The sequence below is a fragment of the Nyctereutes procyonoides genome, unplaced genomic scaffold (genome assembly GCF_905146905.1).
Source record: "Nyctereutes procyonoides isolate TBG_1078 unplaced genomic scaffold, NYPRO_anot_genome, whole genome shotgun sequence".
Classification (NCBI taxonomy): domain Eukaryota; kingdom Metazoa; phylum Chordata; class Mammalia; order Carnivora; family Canidae; genus Nyctereutes; species Nyctereutes procyonoides.
In genome coordinates this window covers 36,141,076-36,164,537 of record NW_026575030.1, presented here as the reverse complement: position 1 = coordinate 36,164,537, position 23,462 = coordinate 36,141,076, and the positions used below count along the sequence as shown (strand labels likewise).

Genomic DNA, 23,462 nt, shown 5'->3' with positions numbered 1-23,462 from the left:
TGAATACTAGAGGGTTATTAATTCTTCTCTATTTGACCCCTCTGCCCAGTCAGGTCCACTGCGGGGAGAGGAAAAAAAAAACAAAGGTCGTCCCATCGCTGCCTTCGTGCCATTGGGGCACACACTTAGTGCTCTTCTGCACATAAAATGGAATAATGAAGCTCATTTGATGAAAACAGAAAATACCATTTTTTAAAAATTTGAATAACAAAGTATATATTTAAGTATTTCCTACTCTATCTCTGAATCAATGCAGTCCAAATAAAAAAATCCTAAATAAGGGTAAAAAAAAAAAAAAAGTAGGACTCTTCTCAGCTGATTGATAAGGAAAATAGTACATGGATTATCAGACATCATTTTTGCACCACTTCCCTACCTCTCCTCAAATTCATTTTAAAAAGCAGATTCCTTGTTTATTAATAGCATTTTGTTAAATAGATTTCTTGAGAAATACTCTCGCTAGTTTTCCCCTTAGGATGGGTGTGTACTCACCACCGTCAGTCATGCTGCTGCCTTTTTCTTCCATTTCTTGCTTTACCTTTTCTAGTTCTTCTGTCACCTTTAATTGAAAAAAAATTTTTTTCATGAGCTCTAGATTTAATAAGCTTTCAAAATTATTGAATGATATATTAAAAAATATAGATCTAATACATCCATAAAGGGACATAAACATATTAGGAGTGTTCTGGACATAATTTGAATAATAAAAGAGGAGAGAGACAAAGCTTTTTATCTTCTGAGAGTGCTCCTAACATTAAACTTCACCAAATGATGTTTTCAGTTTGTCACATGACAATAAAAACTGATCTAAGTTGTTGTTTTAGGCATCAGACATGCAAACCTTGTAGTTATCTCCTAGAATCTACCATGCCAGTCCTTTTTTTTTTTTTCTTTTTAGAGAGAAAAAGAGAGCAGGGATGTGGGGTGGGATAGAGAGGGACAGAGGGAGAGCGAGAGAATCTCCACGCCTGACTTGGAGCTCTGTCTCACAACCTTAAGATTATGACCTGAGCTGAAATCAAGAGTCAGACACTCAATGGACTGAGCCATCCAGGCATCCCAACCTTGCCAGTCTTTAATAATGAGTTATTAATTAAAACAGTATATACATTCTGAGAAGATTTTGGATTTCTAAGGCTTACTAGGTATCTTTCTTAATATTATAGTTTTATAAGAGAAGATGCCATCTTTTCCTGTATAGGATGCTAAAAATAACGTTTATACCATATGGCTGTATATAAAAATATTCCAACTGCTCTATCCAAACCATGAACTCCAAGAGGCATATTGTGGTGTCATATTGGCTCTTAGCTGTATTGTACGTCATATTCAAAATTACACTACTATAGCCTCTATTAGTAAAATTCCAACCTAGAATATTAGCTTTAAAAGTTTTTTTTTTTTTTAAAAATTATATGACCTAGAACTAAGCCATAATTATTGTAACTTACTAGGCTTTATTTTTATCATACTGGTGAGTAAAAACTTCCTTGGGAATAAAGTGCTCATCCAAGTAAAGCAAATTAATTTTTTTTTAGGCACCTGCAATGTTACAACTGGGGATAACTACCTCCTCCAAAAGAACTAAATGGGTCCCTGGACTCCCTTCAAGTGTTAATTTACCTAACGTAAGTGAGCACTTTACTTCTACATAATGTTCTATTTGCCTAGAAGCACCACAGGATTACAGTCTAAATATTTCTAAACTTATACTTTTAGTATTCTAAAATAACTATTTATGCCTCAAATAATCTCTATAATAATCTCTATAAAAGAAGCTTAATTCTATTATATAGAAAATGTCTGTGACAATTACACTGGATTATAACCAAAGACACTCTTGTACATTGGCTATTGACCTTGTAAGAATTTTTTTTCTCCCGGCTCTTCAGTAAAAAATTGGAATATATATTAGATTGTACCCCCTTGTGTGATGATGAAAATCAATGCAACAATATATGCAAATATTTCAGAAGTTCTCAGAAGGATAGCCACTTCCAGTTTGTAGACAGAAATACTTAGGATCACATACATCAGCTCCAATCACTAAAAACAGATCTTATATCTTACAGACTAACATTAAAATTAATTATAAGACATTTAAGCCAGTGCTTTACTTACTCTTCTATGTATTAATCATGATTACTCTGCTTTTAAAAAGATTAAGGAAGGTTATAAATGTGCTAATATTATCAACAGGTTCTATGTTGAATTTAATAAAACAACTTCAGGCACTTTATGGAAATAAGAAGTATATAAATAGGTAATTGATTCATTGATAAGAAAACTAAGGATTTTCTCCTAAAGAAAAGGACTCAGAGCCACAGGAAGCAGTTACTGAAATAAAGAGCGCCTGGTTGGAGCAGTATTAAACCACAATGACTCTGCATGGCCGGGGCCAGGGTGCAGCTGAGGGCGAGGAGAGGGCGAGAGCGTGGTGTGCACCTCAGACAGGAGCTTGGTCCTTTCCGTTACTCCGCCATTACCCTGCTGGTATCGCTCCCGTGCCTAAGGGAGAAAACATTTTGTTTAATGACAAATTCACAACAGAAGCAGATTACTTAAATGTGACCTCTTTGTGTTTGCGATTTCTGCATATCATTTTATGACAGCCCCCCCCATTTGTGAATACATTTGTGAAAGTGACATTTAACTGTAGCTTTTTTATGTCCCTAATAGGCGCGATGTATTTAAACTAAGGCACTATAAAATGATAAACTACCTTAACCTTCATATACTGACTGTGTAACTCACACGGGCATGGTTCACAATAAAAACTGTCCTCAGCTATTCCTACACAGTTTAGGAGAGCAGCTCTTGGTCGATGTAATTTGCATGCTATGCAGAGAAAACCAGTTCAAAAAATCAATCATAACAGAGCATCAGGATAAGCAATTAATAAGGATTAACAAATGGTATGACAGTACAGAATATGTTCTTGGGAACTAATCTAACAATTATTTAGTATCAGTGTTTGACAGTGGTTTTAATCAGACTTTTTACAGCATTTTGAAAGTAAAAACATCCATGAGTATATATGTATATGAGGGAATAATTTGTTAAATAAATAATATAATAAAAAAGCAAAGATTGTTTTCTGTTTGGTCTTTGAGAACTTCTGAAAGTACAGAAGTATCTTAAGTTGATTTCCATTTTTTCCCTTCCTCTAACCTTATTTGCTGAAAGAAAAATAAAAAACTCTTCAACTAGCATTTCTAAGTGTTCTTACTAGCCTTCCTCAACATCAGGAAAGAGGGGGCATAACTCCCAAGGAAAGCCTTTAGATCCCTACTGGGGTACAAAGAACCACTGCTTCCAAAGGCTGAGGGTTTTATTTTTTTGGTTGAAATTCTAAAACACTGAAAGGATTAAAAAATTTGCTCATTAAATTAATTAAACTGCTTGTCTCTGAACGTGTCTTGCTTTTATATTCTTTATTATGTGGCTGTAAGCCATTAAGGCAATGATGTCTTTTCCCTCTGACACATGTAAATGCATACTATTCTTTTTCCTCCTACTCACAGGGTAAATTAACGGCAGACTAAGAAACAAAACCAGGTGTCCTGACACTCTGTTCCTGTTCTAAGCAATGTTCCCCAACAATACATGCCTTCATTTATTTAAATCAAAAGAAGAAATGCATTTAAAGACTTCTAGGAGATAATTTCTATTGCATGTAACATGGAGATGACAAGTTCTACTGCCTCACATGGCTTCCTAAAGTGGGCAGAGTATCCATGTGTTGCTGTTTGGGAGAAGCATTTCATGATTCTCAAATGAAAAGTGCTGTGTCAAGTTTGGGAATTAAGGTCATTAACTGAAATAAATCCCTGGATATCATTCCTAAGTTACCTCACTCAGTTGGGCTTGGGCTGCACGATATTCTTGAACCAAATGCTCAAGCTGGTTGTTGATGTACTTTTCTCGGCTGCCGATCTTTTCCAGAGTTCTACTAATTTCATTATGAAGTTTATCCAAAAATCCCTAGAAATTCCATAGGATTTTAGTAGATAAAAGAACTCACAAATACATTTTTCAAAAATAGTATAAAAGAGGCTAAATTTCCTTCAATCCATCCCACAAATTCCCAACCACTTGTGAAAAAGAAGATAGCTTGAAATTTTCAATAGCAAAAGAAGTCTGTAATGAGAAATATTTTAGTCACACTTGGCAGAATGTTAAAATAAAAAAGCACCTGGAAGTGTTAGTCAATTCATTAGTCCTTATGCATATCTAAATTGTACGTGAGTGGAATTTACTTTTATATAAAATTTGCAATCAAAGTAGGTAACAGAATAACACGACTTTCTTGTAGCACAGTTCAAAGATGACTAGAATGTTCCAGTTGGAGGTAAGTCATTAAATTTCTAGCTCTAGCCTGGGACCCATAACTTCTCTTTCCACCTTTGCTTCCTTGTCGCATCCTCCAAAAAGTCCTTATTTCTGGCAGAGCAGCAAGCCTGGGGAAGTTGTAGGTTCTAAGCATGCTGGCCTGATGCTCTATTATCCGTTGGGATTCAGAAAGGAAAGAATGATGAAATGTTTCTCTAATATATATATATTTGCATATAGTATAACTGTATGTATATAGTATATATATATATTATACAGTATACATGTTTTATATAGCAATTGTATAATTTGTACACATATTGTATAATTATAAAATATATACATATTAGAGATATGTGTCTCTCTATATATCAGATATATATTATACTGCTTTGATATAAAATTATCTTTCTTTAGTTAGTTAAGTGTTAGAGCTGTTGAAATTTAATATGGTACATTTAATCTGTAAGCTCCTCAAAAGCAAGGACTCTTTCATTTTTTTCTTTCATGTTCTCCTTTAACAGGTGTTCAATAGATGAGTAAATGTACATTGATCCACCTGAAGTAATTCACATACCTTGGTCTCCTTTAGAGCAGATTCTATTCCACTTTTGTGTTGGTGCATTTGGTCAACATGGATTCTCCAATCCTATAGGAATAAAAGCATAGAGGAACAAGTAAAATACACATTTCCTTCTTTCCTCTACTTTTTTGAAGCTGTATCCTTTATTTTAACTACTTTGGTTGCTGTCCTATTTCAGGTAGGAAAGTACTATATATAGCTTGCAATCAGATTATAAAGAAATATATGTAGAGCACTTTAGGATAAAAGGTTCTAAATAAATGTAAATTATTTTATGTGTTCACAGAGCGATGTCTGACAATTTGAATATAAATTATTTCCTGCACTGCTGGTGGTTAATATTTATGACTACCCATCAAAATGAAAAAAAATCTAATTACTAGAAAAGAAATACTTGTTTAAATAGTAACAATTGCCAGAAGCAACTCTGGAATCAAGTATCATATATCAAGTATTAGTTTGTCCTCTGAAAATTAAAATGAGGCCCTCTTCTTCAGGAAGAATTCTCTTAAAAAGAAAAAAAAAAGAAATCTATAATGATTATTAAAGTTCAGATATTTTAAGATAAATCGTATTACTAGTAGGCTAACTCAAATCAGTGTGGATATTTGAAACCTATGCCAACATTTTAATTTCTGAAAAAGATATCCTCAAATTTTTTTGGTTTACATTATTAAAGTTAACAATTTTAAGACTGGAGACATATACATGATGACAGAAAATATTATGGTAAGTTGAAGTGATGGAACCAGGATAATCCTCAATTATACATATCTGTTTGCATACCGTGACGCTCTGCTTTACTATCTATACTATTCTATGAAGAGAAAAATATACTGGGAATTGTCCTATTCTACTGATTTCTTAACTTTGAAACATGAGCTATTGATTACAGAAGGGAAAATCCTTGGGTACTTCACACATACCAATTATCAAATTACAATATATTAAAGAACCTTAAAGAGCTTCTAGCCTCACCTTTATCATTTCACAGATAAGCAAAAAGAGGCCCAGTGACAGAAAGGGGCACACCCAAAGCCACACAGGTAGTGGTGCACCTGAATCAGAAGCTAAATGTATTAATTCCCACAGGATATATTTTGGCAGTTCAGAGTTAATAAAAGGAGCAATTGGCTACTTGACACCAGTGAAGGTGCCAGAGCAGAGAACAAATCAGCACTTTGTCCTTTAGCATTTTTCTGTCTCATGAGCAAAAAATATCTCAGAATGAGAGCTGAGAAGGACCTTAAAGATCATCTACTCATCCATCTAACAGTCATCTGGTGCAACGTTTTCATTTTACAGTTGAGGGGACTGTTCATCACCCGTGACTATGACTAGACAGATTGGCAAAGGAAACCAGCCTCTCCAACTCAGTCGGTCAACACTGGACCGGGGAGGAGAGGTGGCTGGCTGGCTGCTGCAACTGGACCGTATATGGTTCAGCCTCAAAATGGAAACCTGTTTAAGCCCAAGCAAGCATCCTAATGGAAGAAAATGAACCTGAGAAGTATCATTATATTAGTAATTTTTCCAAAAAAGTACTCATCCTACCTGGTTCCCAAAAGAATTTCTTAAGCTTAATAAATAACAAGTGTATTTCTACAGTCTCTGTGTCTGTAGATATACACATGTAGAAGCATATACATATATACATACATTTACTTTATATACATAATTTTATTTATAATAATTGATCTGTTTAATATGGTCTGTGTTCTGCTTTTTCTATTCAGCATTATTTTTTACCCAGCAAATGTAAAAACTCTTATTTTTTTCAAGTTCTGACAAAATATTTCAAGAGAAGCAAACACGCTTGACTCATCTATGTATAACTATGATAACTTACATTGATGTTAAACTCCATGGAGGAGCTGGCATTTCAGTGGAAGCTTGAAGCATGAGTAGCATTTCAACAGGCTGGAAAGGAGTGGGAGAGGAAGGGTATTTTAGGCTGAAGGAGTAACAAGAACAAGAAAAAACAGGAAAAATATATAGGGAACAAGTAGCCCAGGCTGGCTAGAATATAAAAACAAAGTTCTTGGGTGGGGTGGGCTGGGGTAGGGAGGATGAATCATGAGGAAGCAAAGTTGGAGAGGTAGATTAAGTTAGATTGGGGGTTTAACTGAGGACCATGGATTTTATTACATGGACAAATGGAGAGCTATTAAAGATTTTTGGTTTCAGTTTTAAGATATATTTGTGTTTTAAGAAAGTAACAGAGGAAAGGACTAGAAGGCAAGGAAGGATTAGAAAGGCAAGAGACTGAAGGTGGGTAGGCAACCAGTTAAAAGGCTCTGTGATGGGCCACGTAATACATGAGCAGGGTTCACAGTAGAGCAGTGCCTGTGAGAATGAAAGGGAAGGGATGGATTGAAGGGACTTCGTAGAGATAGAAACAGCAGGACCTGAGGACTAAGGGCAAATGTGGGGTGGCTGAAATGGAAGTGGGATAGTAGAGAGAAGGTGTCTTTAAGGTTTCTAGCCTTAGAAACTAAGATATTAGTAATATCAGTGTGATAAGAATAGATTTCAGGGAGTCAGAAATATTGAAGAATTTAGTTTGGGGCTTTTTAATACAATAAGCCACTGGGACATATTTGTGTATATTCTTACTGCTTTTTAAAGTGGAAAGCTAGGGTAGCCCTGGTGGTGCAGCGGTTTGGCGCCGCCTGCAGCCCAGGGTGTGATCCTGGAGACCCAGGATCGAGTCCCACGTCGGGCTCCCTGTGTGGAGACTGCTTCTCCCTCTGCCTGTGTCTCTGCCCCTCTCTCTCTGTCTCTCATGAATAAATAAATAAATAAAATCTTAAAAAAAAATAAAGTGGAAAGCTAGATGATTTATAATTATCTGCCACATAATTCTGAATATTTATTAAAATCTAGATGGACACATTTCCTGATGTACAGTATTTAAAAAAAGCCTCAAAACTGTTCTAACCTTTTAACCCAGCAATTTCACCTCTAGAAATTATTCCCAAAGAAATACCTGGGGATACACACGAAGATGAATGTACAAGTTCTTTGTAAAACAGCTCTCTAAATATTTAACTCTTTAAATATTTAACAGTAAAGTTTAAACTAATTTTGTGATATCCATTTCACCACTAAAAATAATGCAGTATGATATCATTTTTATAATGCTCAAAATGAAGCAAAGCTCCATGATACATTATTTGGAGATAGACACAAAGATACACTGTTTGGAGATAGACACATATGTGAAAACACTGCAAAAAAAAGGGGGGGAAAAGGAAGAGGAAGAAGAGGTAGAGGAAAAAGAGGAAGCAGCAGCTAATGACAATATATAACATACAAACTTGAGGAGAGGGGTTACCCATGGGAGGGAAAAAACAGCAGAGGAGCAGAGGAGAGTTACACAGGTAACTTCAAGGGCATGTAAGAATCTAGTTCTTAAGTTGAGTCGTGGGCTCGTGAGTGTTTGTTTTATTATTGGGCTTCATGATTGTATATATACTGCATATCAAAATGTTAGATTCAAAAAAATTTACTTGGCAAAAATGCACACAAACATCATATAGTAAAGTGGAAAAACATTCCCCAAAGAATATACTATTAAGTGTCCAATTTAGTAAAGATTAGTATTTGTAGGTCTAGGTGTATATTAAGGAATTTGAATGCTGATGTTTAAAATGTCTTCTTTATCCTTCCAAAATTCTCCAAATTTCCTACAAGAGAATTTTTAACCATCACTTTAATCATCAGGGAAAAAAAAGTAAAAAATCTTCTGGATGCCCAAGTAGTTCTTGAAAGGGGTTTTAATACAGTTACAGCAGAAAATATAAGTGATCATACTTCTAACATTTTAAAAACATGAAAAAGGCAAGATATGGAACTCTTAAAAAACTGTAACTGAAATGGTTAAAAAGTTTACAGAAGTTTGTGGTAAGAATGAAGAAGCAATGGGTTTTAATGGTATGTAAGGACTTTATCCCCAAAGTAAAACAGTCTGTCCAACAATGCTAGCAATCCTTACATTGGTAGAGACTCCGTTAGGTTACAACCTTTCCTTTTTGAGGCTCACAAAGGTTTGGAATACTAATTAGATCTCTCCTCTCTTCTTTTTCACTTCTCCCCTTCCCTGTAAGAGGGTTATGCGATTTGTAGGCTGGTTGGGGAGGAGTATATACTTTCCTGGTCCATGGATGCTGGCCTTGGCCATGGGATTCTCTTTGGCCATTGGAATAGTGGTGGGCATGGCCTATGCCAGGACTGTGCAGATGCTGTAAGAGGCATCCATCAGCCCCTTCGCCCTTTCTTTCAGCCATGATAATAGACATGCCCAGCACAGGGGTGATCCTTTCAGCCTTGGTCTGGGAATAAGAAATATGGGACATTGCAGGAGTAGAGCCATCGCTGAGCCACACATCAGCAGACATGTATCTTGAGTGAGAGTAAATGTGTTGTTATTATTATTATAAGCCACTGTGATTCGGGCTTTTGATACAGAAAAACGGACTACCCATACATATTATATAGGAGAAAAACCAAGAATCAGGTAGGTTAAATGACCCTTCCAGAGTTTCATGTCTGAAAAATGGAAAGCACTCCAAACCAGTACATTTTCCACATACTATACACTACTTTTCTTTATGATAAAATGAACTACTGAAGAGTATCTAAGGTAAACCAATTTTTTTTTCTTTTATATGAAGTGAGACCATATGGGTCTCTGGAGTTTACTGGTCACCTGTTCCAAAGTGCTCTGCGTTCATTAAGCTCATTTTTCCTCTCTATTGAAGTTGAGTTTTTCACTAATCCAGCACATTTCCTCTCTCTGAGGAAATGAAAAGACTAATAATGGTGCAGTATATTACTTCTTTAGATTTTCAATTTTTAAAAATCCTTTCATACAAAATCTCTTATAATTCTGTCACTTTTGAGGTAGACAGCAAAGGTACTGTTGTAACCATAACCTATTTCCCACTCCAAATTCTTTAGTGCCAAATTAGATCTCTCCTTTTATCAAAAACCAGAGAATTGCAATGACATGTCTACAGATGGTGAGTCACAGCATACCACAAAATCAAAATGTAGGAGATCGAGCTGCAGCCGTTAAGGTGACCAGCAAGAATACATGGATCTCTGGGTTTGACTTCAACAGCACAACCCCTGAATGATTTCCTTTGCATATGCACAGACATTTGGTTATTTTGTCTGGATCTCCAACTCAATGCTTCAAGCTCCTCTCTGAAACTGCTGTAGAGAGAGAGATGGAAACATGAGCTAGGGATGGCAAATGGAAATTTTATCTGTGTATGTTTCACTAATTTACGACTTGTAAAATGTCAAACTCTCAGTTTTCCCCCCAAGTTTGAGCTTCTTTATGCATAGAGAGGCAGGGTGCCAAAGGACTCTTAGAACAAAGCTGAGGAAGGCACCTTGGTGTATCCTGGGATATTTTTTCATGGGCTCAGGAAAAGTCCATGCCAGGGCACAACTAAGCCTCATGGTCCATGGATGTAGTAGCACCTTTGCTCTAGCCTGATGGAGCAGGAGCAGGGCCCCAAGGCTCAGATGTATTTTGAATTGCTCTCCATCACAAAAATGTTACTTCTGCCATCTACCCTCCCTTTTCCCTCTATTCTTACGGGTTCTTCCTCAATTGTGTTATGAGTAATTACTAATAGAATCTTAATTTAATGTTCTGTTTTTGCAGTTGTGTTTTAGATGATGATATTTATGAGGTAGTTTTTACGGGCTTCCTGCATTTAAGGGGTCTCACCATATTTTTCTCATTAGGCCTCTGTTTCACCCCTGAATTGCCCTGTGGTTTTCGAGATCACTCTGGGGAGGAAATCCTGTACCTCCATTTCACAGATTGGGCAACAAATTGAGGTGGTATGATTTTTACCATGTCAATTACAAAATGAATAGGAAACCAAATGTCCTTTCTCTCACTCACAGATTTTTTCATTACACTAAGCTGTTTCTTTCATTTCTTTGCTTTGTCACCCAATTTCAATAAGGAGCACAAGAAACTGACAACTTTCAATTCAGGCTTGCACATAATAAATGTTTCTTAGCTCGGTTGTTTTGCTAAAGCTTAGATGCTACAGGAGGTTTGCTGCTTCTAATCTGCTGTGGATGAACAATCTGTTTAACCAACCTTGTTAGAATAATCTCTGAAACAACTATATGTTGGTTCCAAAGAAAGATTTATCAGACTCTCCTATAAATAAAATGCATGAGCTTCAGTACATAGTTTTTTGTGATTTCTATTTTGGCTACTTAGAATACTTTTCTATTTTCTTCCTTGAGTATAGAGTAGAGATCCCCAATAGTCACATCCATTCTGAGATCCTTTAACATCTAATAATAGCTTCAATGTTAACATTCAAGGAATGTCTAGTATGTGTCAGGCACTATGTTAAGCACTATCCATACATCATCACATACAATTCTTTTAAAAACACTCATAAGATGAGGAAATTGAGACATAGCTACTTTAAAGTAGACTGCTCAATCTTACAGGCAAGTCAGCAGTACAGAGCAAACTTGCAGAGACCATATCATTACTTCTCATTTGCTTGATGAAATGTAGTAAAATATAACTAAAAATTTTAAGGAGGTAATGGTTAAAGGAGACTTCAGTTTTACCTGTACTATTTGAATATTTCTAAACTGGTATTTATATATCAATCGTAGAATAAAAAACGAATTTAAAACAGTTTTAGCATAAACATACGCAATTAAAAACTTTATCACAAAGAAATATCCAGACCCAGATGGCTTCATTGGTGAATTTTCTCAAACATTTAAGGAATAACAACAACTTTATACAAATACCAGAGAACAACAACAACAACAAAAAAAAGCAATTGCCAACTAATTTTATGAGGCCTGCATAGCATTACATCAAAACCTGACAAAGACACCTAAAAAAACAGGAAACATTACAGATCAGTATCTTTTATAAACATTGATATAAAAATTCTCAACAAAATACCAGCAAGTCGAATCCAGTAATATGCAAAAGGGTAATATATCATGATTAAGTTGCATTTATTCCAAAATGCAAGGTTAGTCTAATACCCCAAAATCAATCAATATAATCCATTGTAGTAAGAGAGGAGAAAAAAAAAAGAAATAAATCATATGATCCTCTTAATATATGAAGAAAAAAATCATTTGAAAAAAATGTAACATCCATTCATAATAACTCTTAGCAAACTAGGAACAAAAGGGAGACTCCTTACTCTAGTAAAGGGTGTTTATAAAAGTCATAAAGTTAACATCATACTTAATGGCAAAACTGAAATATTGAAAGCTTTCTCCCTGCTAATACCACCTATATCCACCATAGACTAGAGTTCTTAACTGCTATACAAGGAAAGATAAAAGAAATAAAAGGGATAAGGTTTGTAAAGAAAAAAAATAAGACTGATGTTATTTGCAGATGATATATACACTGAAGATGCAAAATAACCCTTAGGCCTATCGTTAAAATGAATAAGTGAATTTAGCCTGTTTGCTACAGATGTGTTTGTATATATACACACAGAACAGTATTTTTTAAAGATTTTGTTTGTTTATTTATTTATTTATTATTTATTTGTTGGGGGGGTGCAGAGGGAGAAAGAAAGAATCTCCAGTAGACTCCACACTGAGCACAGAACCCAACACAGAGTTTGATCCCATGACCCTAAGATCATGACCTGAGCTGAAATCAAGAGTTGGCCACTCAGCTGACTAAGCCATTCAGGTGCCCCCATAATTATTTTTATATACCAGCAATAAACAGAAAATAAAAATCTAAAAAGATACCATTTTTAGTAGTATGAAAGAATAGGCTATAGAATAGGCTAAAGAATAGAATATATATATTCTCTATATGAAATACATATATATATGAAAAAAATATAGATATATGAAAACCAAATAAATCTTGGGTTCTACCTCACACCAGACATCAAGATAATGCTAGATGAATCACAGAACTCAATGCAAAAAGTAAAGCAATAAAGCTTCAAAAAGAAAACATAGGAGAATAACTTCATAGCATTGGGGTAAGCAAAGATTCTTAAATAAAACATAAATATTAGCCATACTCCCTTCTCCTAAAAAAGATCACTTTGAGTATATTAAAATAGGCCACTGTTTATCATAACATACCAGTAAGAGTGAAAAGAAAAGTTAAAGAGTATACATTTGCAATACATATATCTGACAAAGGACTCATATCCAGAGTATAAAAATAATTTCTATAAATCTAAAGAAAAAGCAGATAACCCAATACCAAAAGACAAGATAGCCAAAGGTCACATAAACATATGGAAAGGGGCCCAACCTCAGCAGTCATCAGGGAAATGCCAATTAAAATGGCAATAAGACCACAGCATATCTATTATGATGACAAAATGTGAAAAAGACTCAATATTTAATGTTGATAAAGACGTGGAGCAACTGGAGCTTTCCCACACCTACTGGGAGGAGTATACATCTGTACAAGCATCTTCAAATACTATTTGGCAGGATCTGCTAAAACTGAACATACACATACAGTATGACCTAGCAATTCCTAGTAGAAATGCCAGTAGAAATGTGTACAGATGTTTACAAAAAGACATGTACCAGAATTTTCAAAGTAGTATTATTTATAATACTATCAACAGTTCACATAAGCCCAGACGTGGGCTAGCCTGGAAGGGCATGAGCTGGGCTAGGAAGCTCTCTGCCATCAAGGGAGCAGACAGCTAGAGGTTATCTGTTGACCACACTCTCTGTGGCTAGGCAGCAAGTCCTTGCTTGTAAAGGGGATCTGGACATTTCATCTCTGTTTCAGCCACAGGGAGAGAGATTCAGTTATTAAAATTGTAGCTGCAGCAGTAGAGAGGGAGGGCCACGTGTGAGCGGCAGTCCAAAAGTCATCAGTCTCAAGATTTCAATGTGGAATACTGCTGTTCCTGACATGTTTAATACCCCATCCATGGTCAATGATAAAATTCTTTGGAAATCTGATGGCAGGGAATCAGGTTAAGTGAAAAAAGCAGAGAAGACAGCTTGATAGAAGTGGTTGCATATGTCTTAAGTTCACTGTAGCAAATGTTGCTGGGACAGGTCGATAATCCATCATGTTTGCAGTGCAAGGAAAAGAGCAGCGGATTTCCCTCCTCCACCCAGAACACTCCCTTCTCTAATAACAGAATATTATCTATATTCTCTTTATGGCACTTTGCACAAGCAGTTTTGCAATCTCTTCTTCTTGTTCTAATTGTTAGATTAATTTTCAGCTTCGCCATGGCTCATGTTTGTGCACCTATTTGTGTATGTGTGTGAGAGAGAGAGACATTGTCCATAATATTTTTTTACATGAGACTGAATTTCTTTCTTAATGAAAAATGCCTGTCAGGTTGTGAGATGATTACAGAATGTGGCTTTCCTGAAATTTTTAATGTGACATTTTTCTTTCATCACCAGCAGTTTAAAGTCTTCTGTGATAAACACTTGTGGTGTGAAAACATGATTTTTCTTTGTAAGTGTTCAAAGAACTAAACACATGACTTAAGAGAAGTTGAGTACGTATGTGTGGTATATGTTGTACGTATATATTTGTTGCAGGGAATACAGAAATCCACTAGTGCCGGAAATACGAGTTTCCTCAGGAAAGTTCCTGCTTTCTAGATATTCCTCTTGATGTAGAGAAGAATAAGACAGTGTGCATAGAGGGTAAGCTAAAGCTAACAATCACTAGTATTCTCACACCTGACTGTAGTTGAACTGAAACCAGAGACCCAGAATCTCTAAATAAAATACCTTGTTAGTTAAATAATTACATTTCTAATGTGTGCTCAGAGATTATCTTTACTGACTACCATCTGTTACTAAAGTGTTTTCGTATGTTGACTCTGACTTCTTATTCATGCTTACTCCATCCACACCCCTTCTATATGGCCATAGAAATCTCCCAAGTGAGGGTTTCTAGACTTTAGGAGTTACAAGCCCAGAGAAGAGATCTGGCAAGGCAGACAGAGAGTGAGTGGGGCCTTTCTGCCAATGCAGGAGCACTCAAGTCAAATCAGAACATAATTACTTCACAGGGTGCTGAGTAACCACAATGCATAGCCAGAAGAGACAACCTTGACAATCCCTCTTCAAGAATCTACTAACCAAAACCTTGATCTCATATGATACTCAAAAAACAAAAAACTAAAAAAATAAGTACAGCCATCTGCATATTTGAAGAACCAAGAAACAAATCATTATCTTTGCATAAGTAAACAGAGTAAAATATAATGGGATAAAGGCTATGGAAGTAAATTTTGACCACATAATAAGAAATTTAATAATAAAACAGTGATAGTGAGAACTACTCTAATATCATTGATTGGAACAATGAATCAAACCTATTAAAAAGTACATTTCATAGGGAGGCCCATATGACAAATGGTTTCTGTTTCAATTCATATTTTTACATTAAGTAATTTAAAGGAAACATTAAATCATACTTTGCAATAATGAAATATTTAGGCAGTCTAGAAATTTTAATTATAATCAATATATATTAATTCACTGCTCTCAATCACAAACATCTATTTGAGGTATCTCTGCTGTGAGGCATTAGTAATGTCCCTCTGCAGTGTTTATATAACATGCAGTCTTTATTGGTTATTTCCTTAAAATCTGCTACCACTGCTGATGCTCTTTAGTTAGAGCTGATGGTAATCACTAAAGCAAAAACACTTGTTCTCCTATTTCGACTTGTGATAAATGAAACCTTTCCTTGATCCAGTTGAAACATTTATCATAGTCAGGGTAAATAGGAAGGAAGGCATCATCAACTATCTTTAAACAAAATATCCTGAATGTTCAACAAGACTGTGACAGAAGCAGCTAAAAATCGTTTTCAGTTGCTTAAGGATGGCTGGATTTTTCTCCACCCCTTTGCAGTAGCTTTACATATATAATTTTAAGCACAGTATTCTTTTCCACAATCCAGATATTTGCACATGATCCATATGCTAAAAGAAAAAAAAATAGTTGACCAGCTTAAGAAAAAGAAACAGTGAATAAAACTTTAAGTCCACAAAATAACACCATGCTTTAAAAATAACACAATCCAAAGCAATACTGTTTTTTTGTTGTCTCCTTTAAAGAAAGCTTGCTTGTAAACGTCCATCAGTGAATATTTCCCCTCATTCTTTGAGACAACGTGGCAGTTGAGTAATCATGCAGGCTGCTCTAAAAATGTATGTGTGTCTAGTTAATTTAGGCAGTTTATTTTGATAGCATTCACCTCTTTTTGATTATAGCAGGTGTTTCAAGGATAAATTTGCTGAAAATTGTATTTTGTTTAAACAACAGCAGCATGTACATTTATGGCCTTACTATATTAAAAAGCATTTATTGTCTGGCAGCAATAGATACAATTACAAACATTTGTGACAGTAATTGGAGCTATTACTCCTGCATGGAGCCTCATGGAGACCAACTTATTGCCACCTGTATTTACATTTGTTACTGGTAATTGTAAAAGCTGATTTTTTTTTTTATTTGGTGCCTTATTTTTTTTTAATTATGTGAATATTTCTCAGCAAAAGGTCTGTCTACCAGAAAATCTTTAAGAATTATAAATGTAGTATCTCCATTATTCAAAAAGGCAGAATCACATTTTAATGACTACTATATACATAAACTGTATTCTCGTATCCTAGCCCACAGAATATATTATACCTTTTTGCTCATGGATGGAAGAATCCTATCAATATAGCCTGTCTGACAACCAGAACACAAGTCTTAAGAAACACTCCTTATTTCCAAACTATAACAATTCATAAATCCTTGCAGGTCAGAAATATTTAGAAAGCTCAATTTTATTAACATTCTTCTTATACCGCATCAAAACACAGCAATGGCAGAAGGTCAAAGCAAGTTACTCTCTGCATTGCTTTGGAATGAGAAAAATACCCTCTTCTCTTGCTTCCAGATACATATGTGTCTATAATAGTAAAAAGAGAAAGCCTACTATTGTACATTTTCTGCAGGATTTGGCTTCCAATTTGAAGAGACTTAAATTTAATATAGTAATTCTGTGGTCCCTCTAGGTTCATTTAAATGGAATTCCACCTGCTGATTAATAAAGGCCTCTCTCCTCCCTCTTAGGTTTTAGCTCTTTCAGTGACTAGAAAGCCCAAGGGCTCAAGACTATTGCAATGATTCTGTCCTTAGCACAATGACTCTTCCAGAAAGGTTTCTTGCTGTGAATTACCCAAGGCAACACCTGTATGGTTTATTTACGTTAAAACAAAATCCAGTTGTTTGGAGTTGAAATTTAAAGTTTAAAGTCCTTTTTACAACTGCACCCTAAGAAAGCCAGACACTGATAAACAGGTAAGGATGTAAAAAAGTAGTTCAGTGAATCAAAGGCTTGAAATAATTAGAAACACATGCTGTAATACTTCCAAAGCCTTTAAAAAAATATATAATCTCTTTATCTAAATTCTTGTAATGAACCTGAAGATTTACATAATGAGTAGGAGACATTTTGGAGGAATGAAGGGGGGTACTTAGCCAACTATCTTTTAAAACAACAAAGCAGGAAATATTTAATTATAATTTGGAAAAAATCAATTTAAGTCATTAATCAAAATTTTAATTACAATATCCACAGGGCATTAAAGCATGATAGAACATTTGTTCATTGCATTAAACACCTCATATTAAATCATTATAATATACAATTGTTTAGGAATAAATACTGTATAATTGAAGAAAAGGGCCTATGTAAGGTTTGGATGAAAACTGATTTCACACTTTCTGCTCTTCCTTATTTCTGGGAACAGGAATAAATATTTTTAATGTTTACTTGGTTTCCATTTTGGTAAAAACCCTTGTCTTGAAAAAAAAGTCATTCTACTGATAAAGACTGGTAAGACTGATCATTTTAAGAAGCCACTTTCCTTTGGTTCGATGGATGAAGCTGAGAGACTGAATATATGAATGGACAGCAGACAATGCCCAGGCCATTATATAAAATAGAATTCTGACCCACAATCTGAAGCAACTAGTCCAGGAAGTCAAACCATAATCTCTGAGAGAAATTGGCTGAAAATAGTCAGGGGTTAGTAACTGCTGGTTTCCTCAGTTTTTCTCCTCACCAACCTGCTTCCAATGTAGGACCAACCAGACAAAGCCACATATCCTCCCCTAACCAATTACATAGAAAGCCCTGCTTCTAGTTAGCCTGCCTCCAAATCTCCAGTCTTATCTGAACATTTCTGAAGGCTTCCCCTTTATCTCACAATAAATCTTTCATATATTCCTGCCTGCCCTTATGTCTGCCAAATGCAGGTGATGGTGACTAACTCCTTTGATACAGCAAGTGTGCATACATAGTCTTTGTTCTCATGTAGATGGTCTCTTTTTTTCCACAAAGTCAAATATGGCTTGTTTTTTATTTAAAAAAAAAGAAAACTAAAAAAGAATAATTTTCTTCAAGAAACATTAGTTAAGTGATTCAAAATTAATAAAAAATACAGAAAGTGAAATCTATATGAATAGGCAACCACATCTTTTATTTCCCCAGAAATTATGGAACATGTAGAATTCTTTGGCAGCTCAGTCTCAACTACCTTTATTATTCTAGGCAGCAACTGTCAACTGATTCACTTAAAAGTTTTTAAAAAATTACTATTATGGAATTAAAAATATTTCAGTCATGATGGAAAATATTATTTTTCAATGAATTTCACAAAGTACCTCCACCTTCAACAACCATTTGTTTCTCTAAAATGACTCACTGGTGGGCTTCCCTTCTTGCTATTGGTCTATATTCTCAGATCTTCTGGTCCTTATGCTTGCCCATATTCTAACCATCCACCGTTACCTGACTCTGGCTGGCTGGCCATTCCCCCAGCAAGATCTTAGACCTCCTGGTTTCACCCCAACCTGCTAAGCTTGGCCAAGCCATCTCTGCCCCCTGCCACTCAGCTAAAGTTATGGCTTATCAGTGCTAAGGATGTGTGGAACTGCTCATGATGTACTATCATGTTTTTTTTGTTTTTTTAAAAAGAGGTGTAATCTCAACTGTATGCACATAAAACTACGCAGAAATGGTGGTCAATATATATTAAGTGATTCTCCTGACAGCATTCTAAGTGTTTAAGATATGTGAATTCATTTAATCCCTTTAATAACTCTTTGAGGTCAGTTTTATAAGGCACTCCATTGTGCAGATGAGGAAACTGAGACAGAGTGGTTGGAACTTGCCCACAGGGTCCAACGGCTAGTAAGTATTAGAGCCAGGATTTGGACTCAAGCCACCTGGATTTAGAATTCGTGCAATATTGTCACTAATCGAATAGGTAAGGGCTTGGGTTGTAGGCTCAAATCTTATCTGTCACTTACTAGGCAAAAGCAAATTGCTTCATTTCACTGTGGTTCAGTTTCTTCCCCTGCAGTAAAAGGTACCTGTAGCTTATAGGGCAGTGGAAAGGATTAAATGAATTAATATAAGTGAAGTGTTAAGAACTGTACTTGGCACATAGTAAACACTTACTAAATATCAGTTATTACTACCATGTTATACATATATATCTTTACTAGGGAAAAGAATTGGAAAGATTTACCAAAGTGATACTTATATGAACCTGATTATATCTCCATGTAAGACTATAAGGCTGATGTTTTAAAATATTCCCTTAAGTGACAGAAGCATTAGTACAGAAATTTTGTAAATTCTTTCTGAATACTGATGTAGGTGCCAAGGGAAGATGTGTGAGGTAGGCTCTATCTTCCCGTGGTCTTTGTGGCTACCACAGTTCCACTAAGTTTCTGAAACTCTGGTCCAATAAATCAGGAATTGATAGTGAAACTAAATGTGGGATCACTAGCTTCCAATTCATAACACATTGCCCATCCTTCTTTCCCTTGAGTTGTTTCCATATTATTTTTATAATTAAAAACAAAAGTGTATTTTAAAAAGACTCAGAGATTACGATAATTCTTGACCAGTTGTAGATTTAAGTCTAGTCTGATTATAATCACAGATGTTTGCTCTTAGTTCTAAATTTCACCAGACAACTTCTGTAACACTTGTGGGCACCACTGATGGTCTAACAAAAAAACAATAAAAAAAGAGATAAAAACACACAAGAAGAAAGGGAAAGAGCTATAAAGAGAAAAAATGAGGAGGTAAAGAACAAAAGTATAAGATACATAGTCACAGTGTACAAATAATATGCATAGATAATTTGATTAGATGGCACTGACGTCTATTCTAGTTTAGCTGTCCTCAGACTGCCCTTCTAAGGAATTGACTCCAGAGCCTTACTCACTTGGTCATAACTGAAAAATTAACTAGAATGCAGTAACCCAGGATTTGGCTGAATTTATTCACTCTTGGCAGAACTTCTGACTATGTGTTTAGACACATTATTCCAAGTTAGGGCAGATCTGAGTTGGTCTCTGGGTATATAAAACTCTAGAATTAATCATCAGGAGCATTCTCTATAACCAGCTCTAAAAAGGGAACTACTAATATGGTCCATTCAAGCTATGACAAAAGTCCTTCATCTTCAGTTGTGGAACATATTATTTTTGGCAACATATGTATTTTCCCAATTGTAATTTGCTTAAGCTAATATTAAAATTTGTTTGCATTCTTTGAAAACTGTCAACAGTAACAAATGGTGCCAGAAAAAAAGGATAAGCTAGCCTACCAATAAAAACCTAATTACAACATTATGGAAGATATAAAATAAAATATTAGTATATGAGAGGATCCAATCAAAGCATATATACTATAATATACAAAAACAACAGAAAAGGAGAGTTACTTTTTTCTTTTTCTTTTGGTAATTACCTGGCAAGAAGCATACAAGGAATATACTTTTGTGGGAAAAGAAAGCAAAACAAACATTTGATCCAGTGCTAAATAAAGATGGGACTTATTTACAACTAATACAAGGTCATTTTCAAGAACTTTATAATGGATTTAAATAATTGAGGCCCTCCCTGTATTACTTATTTCCCACATCTCTATGCTACTTAAAAATTAATCTAACAGTGATCAGTAAAGCACATTGATCTGAAAAAAAAACTCATTTTCCCTCAGACACAAAGCTAAATTCTCTAAATGTCCTAAATAGCCTGTGTTGAGTGAAAGATAATTGTTTTGGCCAAAAGAAAGTAGAGGGTTTGTTTTTCGTAGAGTCAGGAGTTAAGGAAGAATGGGATCTATCATGATGCAGGGGTCAACTTCTTCAGATGGAGGAGGATAGTGAGCCCTTGAGAAACCTCATCCATGACCAGATTATTTTTATTTCTGAGGCATGAAAAACATTTTTTTATTCATTAGCCCCTTATTTTCTCAAGTCAGTGTATAATTTTGTTTTTCTTAAGTAAAGCTGAGTAAAGAATTGACCCCAAACCTCTATTTCCCATTTGATACCTCTGAAATACTTAGAGTTTGTGAAATACTAGATATAAAGACCAAATGACGTAGAGAAGAATTCTGAAAAAGCACTCAAATATTACTTTAGGTCAGTATATTTTACCACAAAAATCAAAATGATATTCATATAAAGAAAAAAAACCTCAAAATTTTATCTGGTATTTCAGAATGTTGCTTATAAAATTTAGCTATAATTAATTTGGCACAGTATATCCTCATAAGATCAAGGCTGGTCATATATGGCATGAGACTAAGAGGCCAACTTTCACCTCGTTAATTCTTCCCCAGATCAGGAAATCATCGACCTTGTAAGAACCCAGGATTCTGATTACTATAATACAGGTTTGTAGTAGAATTTGACTTGTACTCAGTTTTGTAAAACTGTATGTTAGAAGTTACATTTGTATTCTTTCTTTACTCAGTTACTCCCATTATGTAGAAATCAATGGCCATACTTTAAAAAACACTCCTGTGTGAACCTATTAGGTTCTAAATGAGATGCTGGATTTCCAGTTTACTTAGCTTGAAAGTAAACTAAACTTGCTTCCTTGTGGGATTAAGATGTACCTGAGAATTCCTAACTACATGGTTATTTTAACATGTCATTCTAACTAGAATCACAATAATACTGATTTTTAATTTTACCAGATTTCTTATAAAATTAAAGAATTAGAAATTGCATTTTTACCAAAAAATCATATTTTTGCAAATTATGACTTCCAGCAGGAATTGAATCAATGAAGAAATCTGTATTAATATAGATCTATATATAAGATATATGCAAACAAAGAATTCACTCCTACCTAATGTAGTCAAATAATGGATATCCATTATGTTTAGGTAAATAAATAGGCTGCAGGATCTGCCCACTTACCTTTAAGTTTATTCCACAGCTGCTCAGTCTAGTAATATCTTTGCTGCCTTTACCCTATTGTAGGACTGCCCTAGGAGTCTGGGCTACTTCTTACCCTCTCTAGGACACAATTTTACAAGCTCAAGTTCAGATATCCTGAGAATGAATTTGTTTCCAAGGCACTCTGAAAACAGCAATCTTTGGGGATAGATAAGGACCATATTTTTCCTAGAACCTTGTTCCATAACACTGGTGCTTTTCTCCAGCCTCAAGGATAAAAACCCTTTAGTTTCTTTACTAGATGTCTCTCGAGTCCCTTCTGTAGACATTATTATAGTATCAATAAGAATAGTATTGACCAGTTTGTTCTAAAGTTCTTGTAAATTGTAAGTAAAAAGGAAGCAGGAACTTGATTAAATGGGTCAGTTCATCTGGCCCAATCTGCAAATCTTAATGCAAATGCTTTGATTACTTGCTTACTATTTGACTTTTAGTCATATGTACCAAATAGATTATGTAAGGCAACTTCCAGAATATCTTCCGTTCTACCATCCAGCAGGATTCCAAAACCATTTTCTAACTATATTCTGTTGGTATACAGTCATGAAATTCCAATTTTGTTCATTATTCATCTAAACAAGATACAATTTCTAAGAAAATACATCAAAATGTATTGAGAAAATGCCCCTCAAGCCCAGGGCAACACAACAAGTGTTCCAAAACACTTTAAAGATCTATTCCTTTCTTTTTCCTTCTTTACATTGTGGATTCACTCAACAATTTACTAAATCTTGGTTAAGACAAAACACTGGAAACTGAATCCCACCACCTTAAATCATTCATATAATCAGGAGTACCCCTGACCCTGAAATTGCCTTATGAAGCTCGATTTGAACAAAATGTGTTGTATCCTCTCTACCTTATTGTCAGTCCTAATCGTGACTTTCAGTTGTGGTAGTACACGTTCCACTTCGAGACTCCATTCTGCAGCATCTGTTGTGGATTCCAAAATATCTTCTTGTTTGGCAGACTCGTTCATATCCTAAGAAAGGAAAGATATCACAAGATTGAGAGTTTATAAAAAGAAACAGTAAAATTTTGAGGCATTTTAGCAGGACTGCACAATTTATATCAAGCATGGTAGTGTTAAAATTACAGTGGCAGAAGTTCTTATCTGTCCTTCTATCCACGTTGAAGGAAAACAATGCACAAACCTGCTAGGATAGCAAAATTAGCATTTTTAAAAAGAAGCAAATATATGATTTCAACCATTCTGACAA

General features: G+C 35.1%; 1 protein-coding gene across 1 annotated transcript in view; it reads right to left on the bottom strand.

Annotated features, from left to right (window-relative positions):
• The window catches only part of IFT57 (intraflagellar transport 57), a 55,877-nt gene that overhangs the window by 5,609 nt on the left and 26,806 nt on the right, over positions 1–23,462 (bottom strand). The window contains exons 6-10 of the mRNA XM_055316428.1: positions 23,102–23,224; positions 4,910–4,981; positions 3,853–3,984; positions 2,446–2,508; positions 493–559 (exon numbers count right to left, since the gene is read on the bottom strand). Of these exons, the coding sequence (XP_055172403.1) occupies positions 493–559; positions 2,446–2,508; positions 3,853–3,984; positions 4,910–4,981; positions 23,102–23,224 (457 nt within the window). The remainder of the gene's footprint in view (positions 1–492; positions 560–2,445; positions 2,509–3,852; positions 3,985–4,909; positions 4,982–23,101; positions 23,225–23,462) is intronic.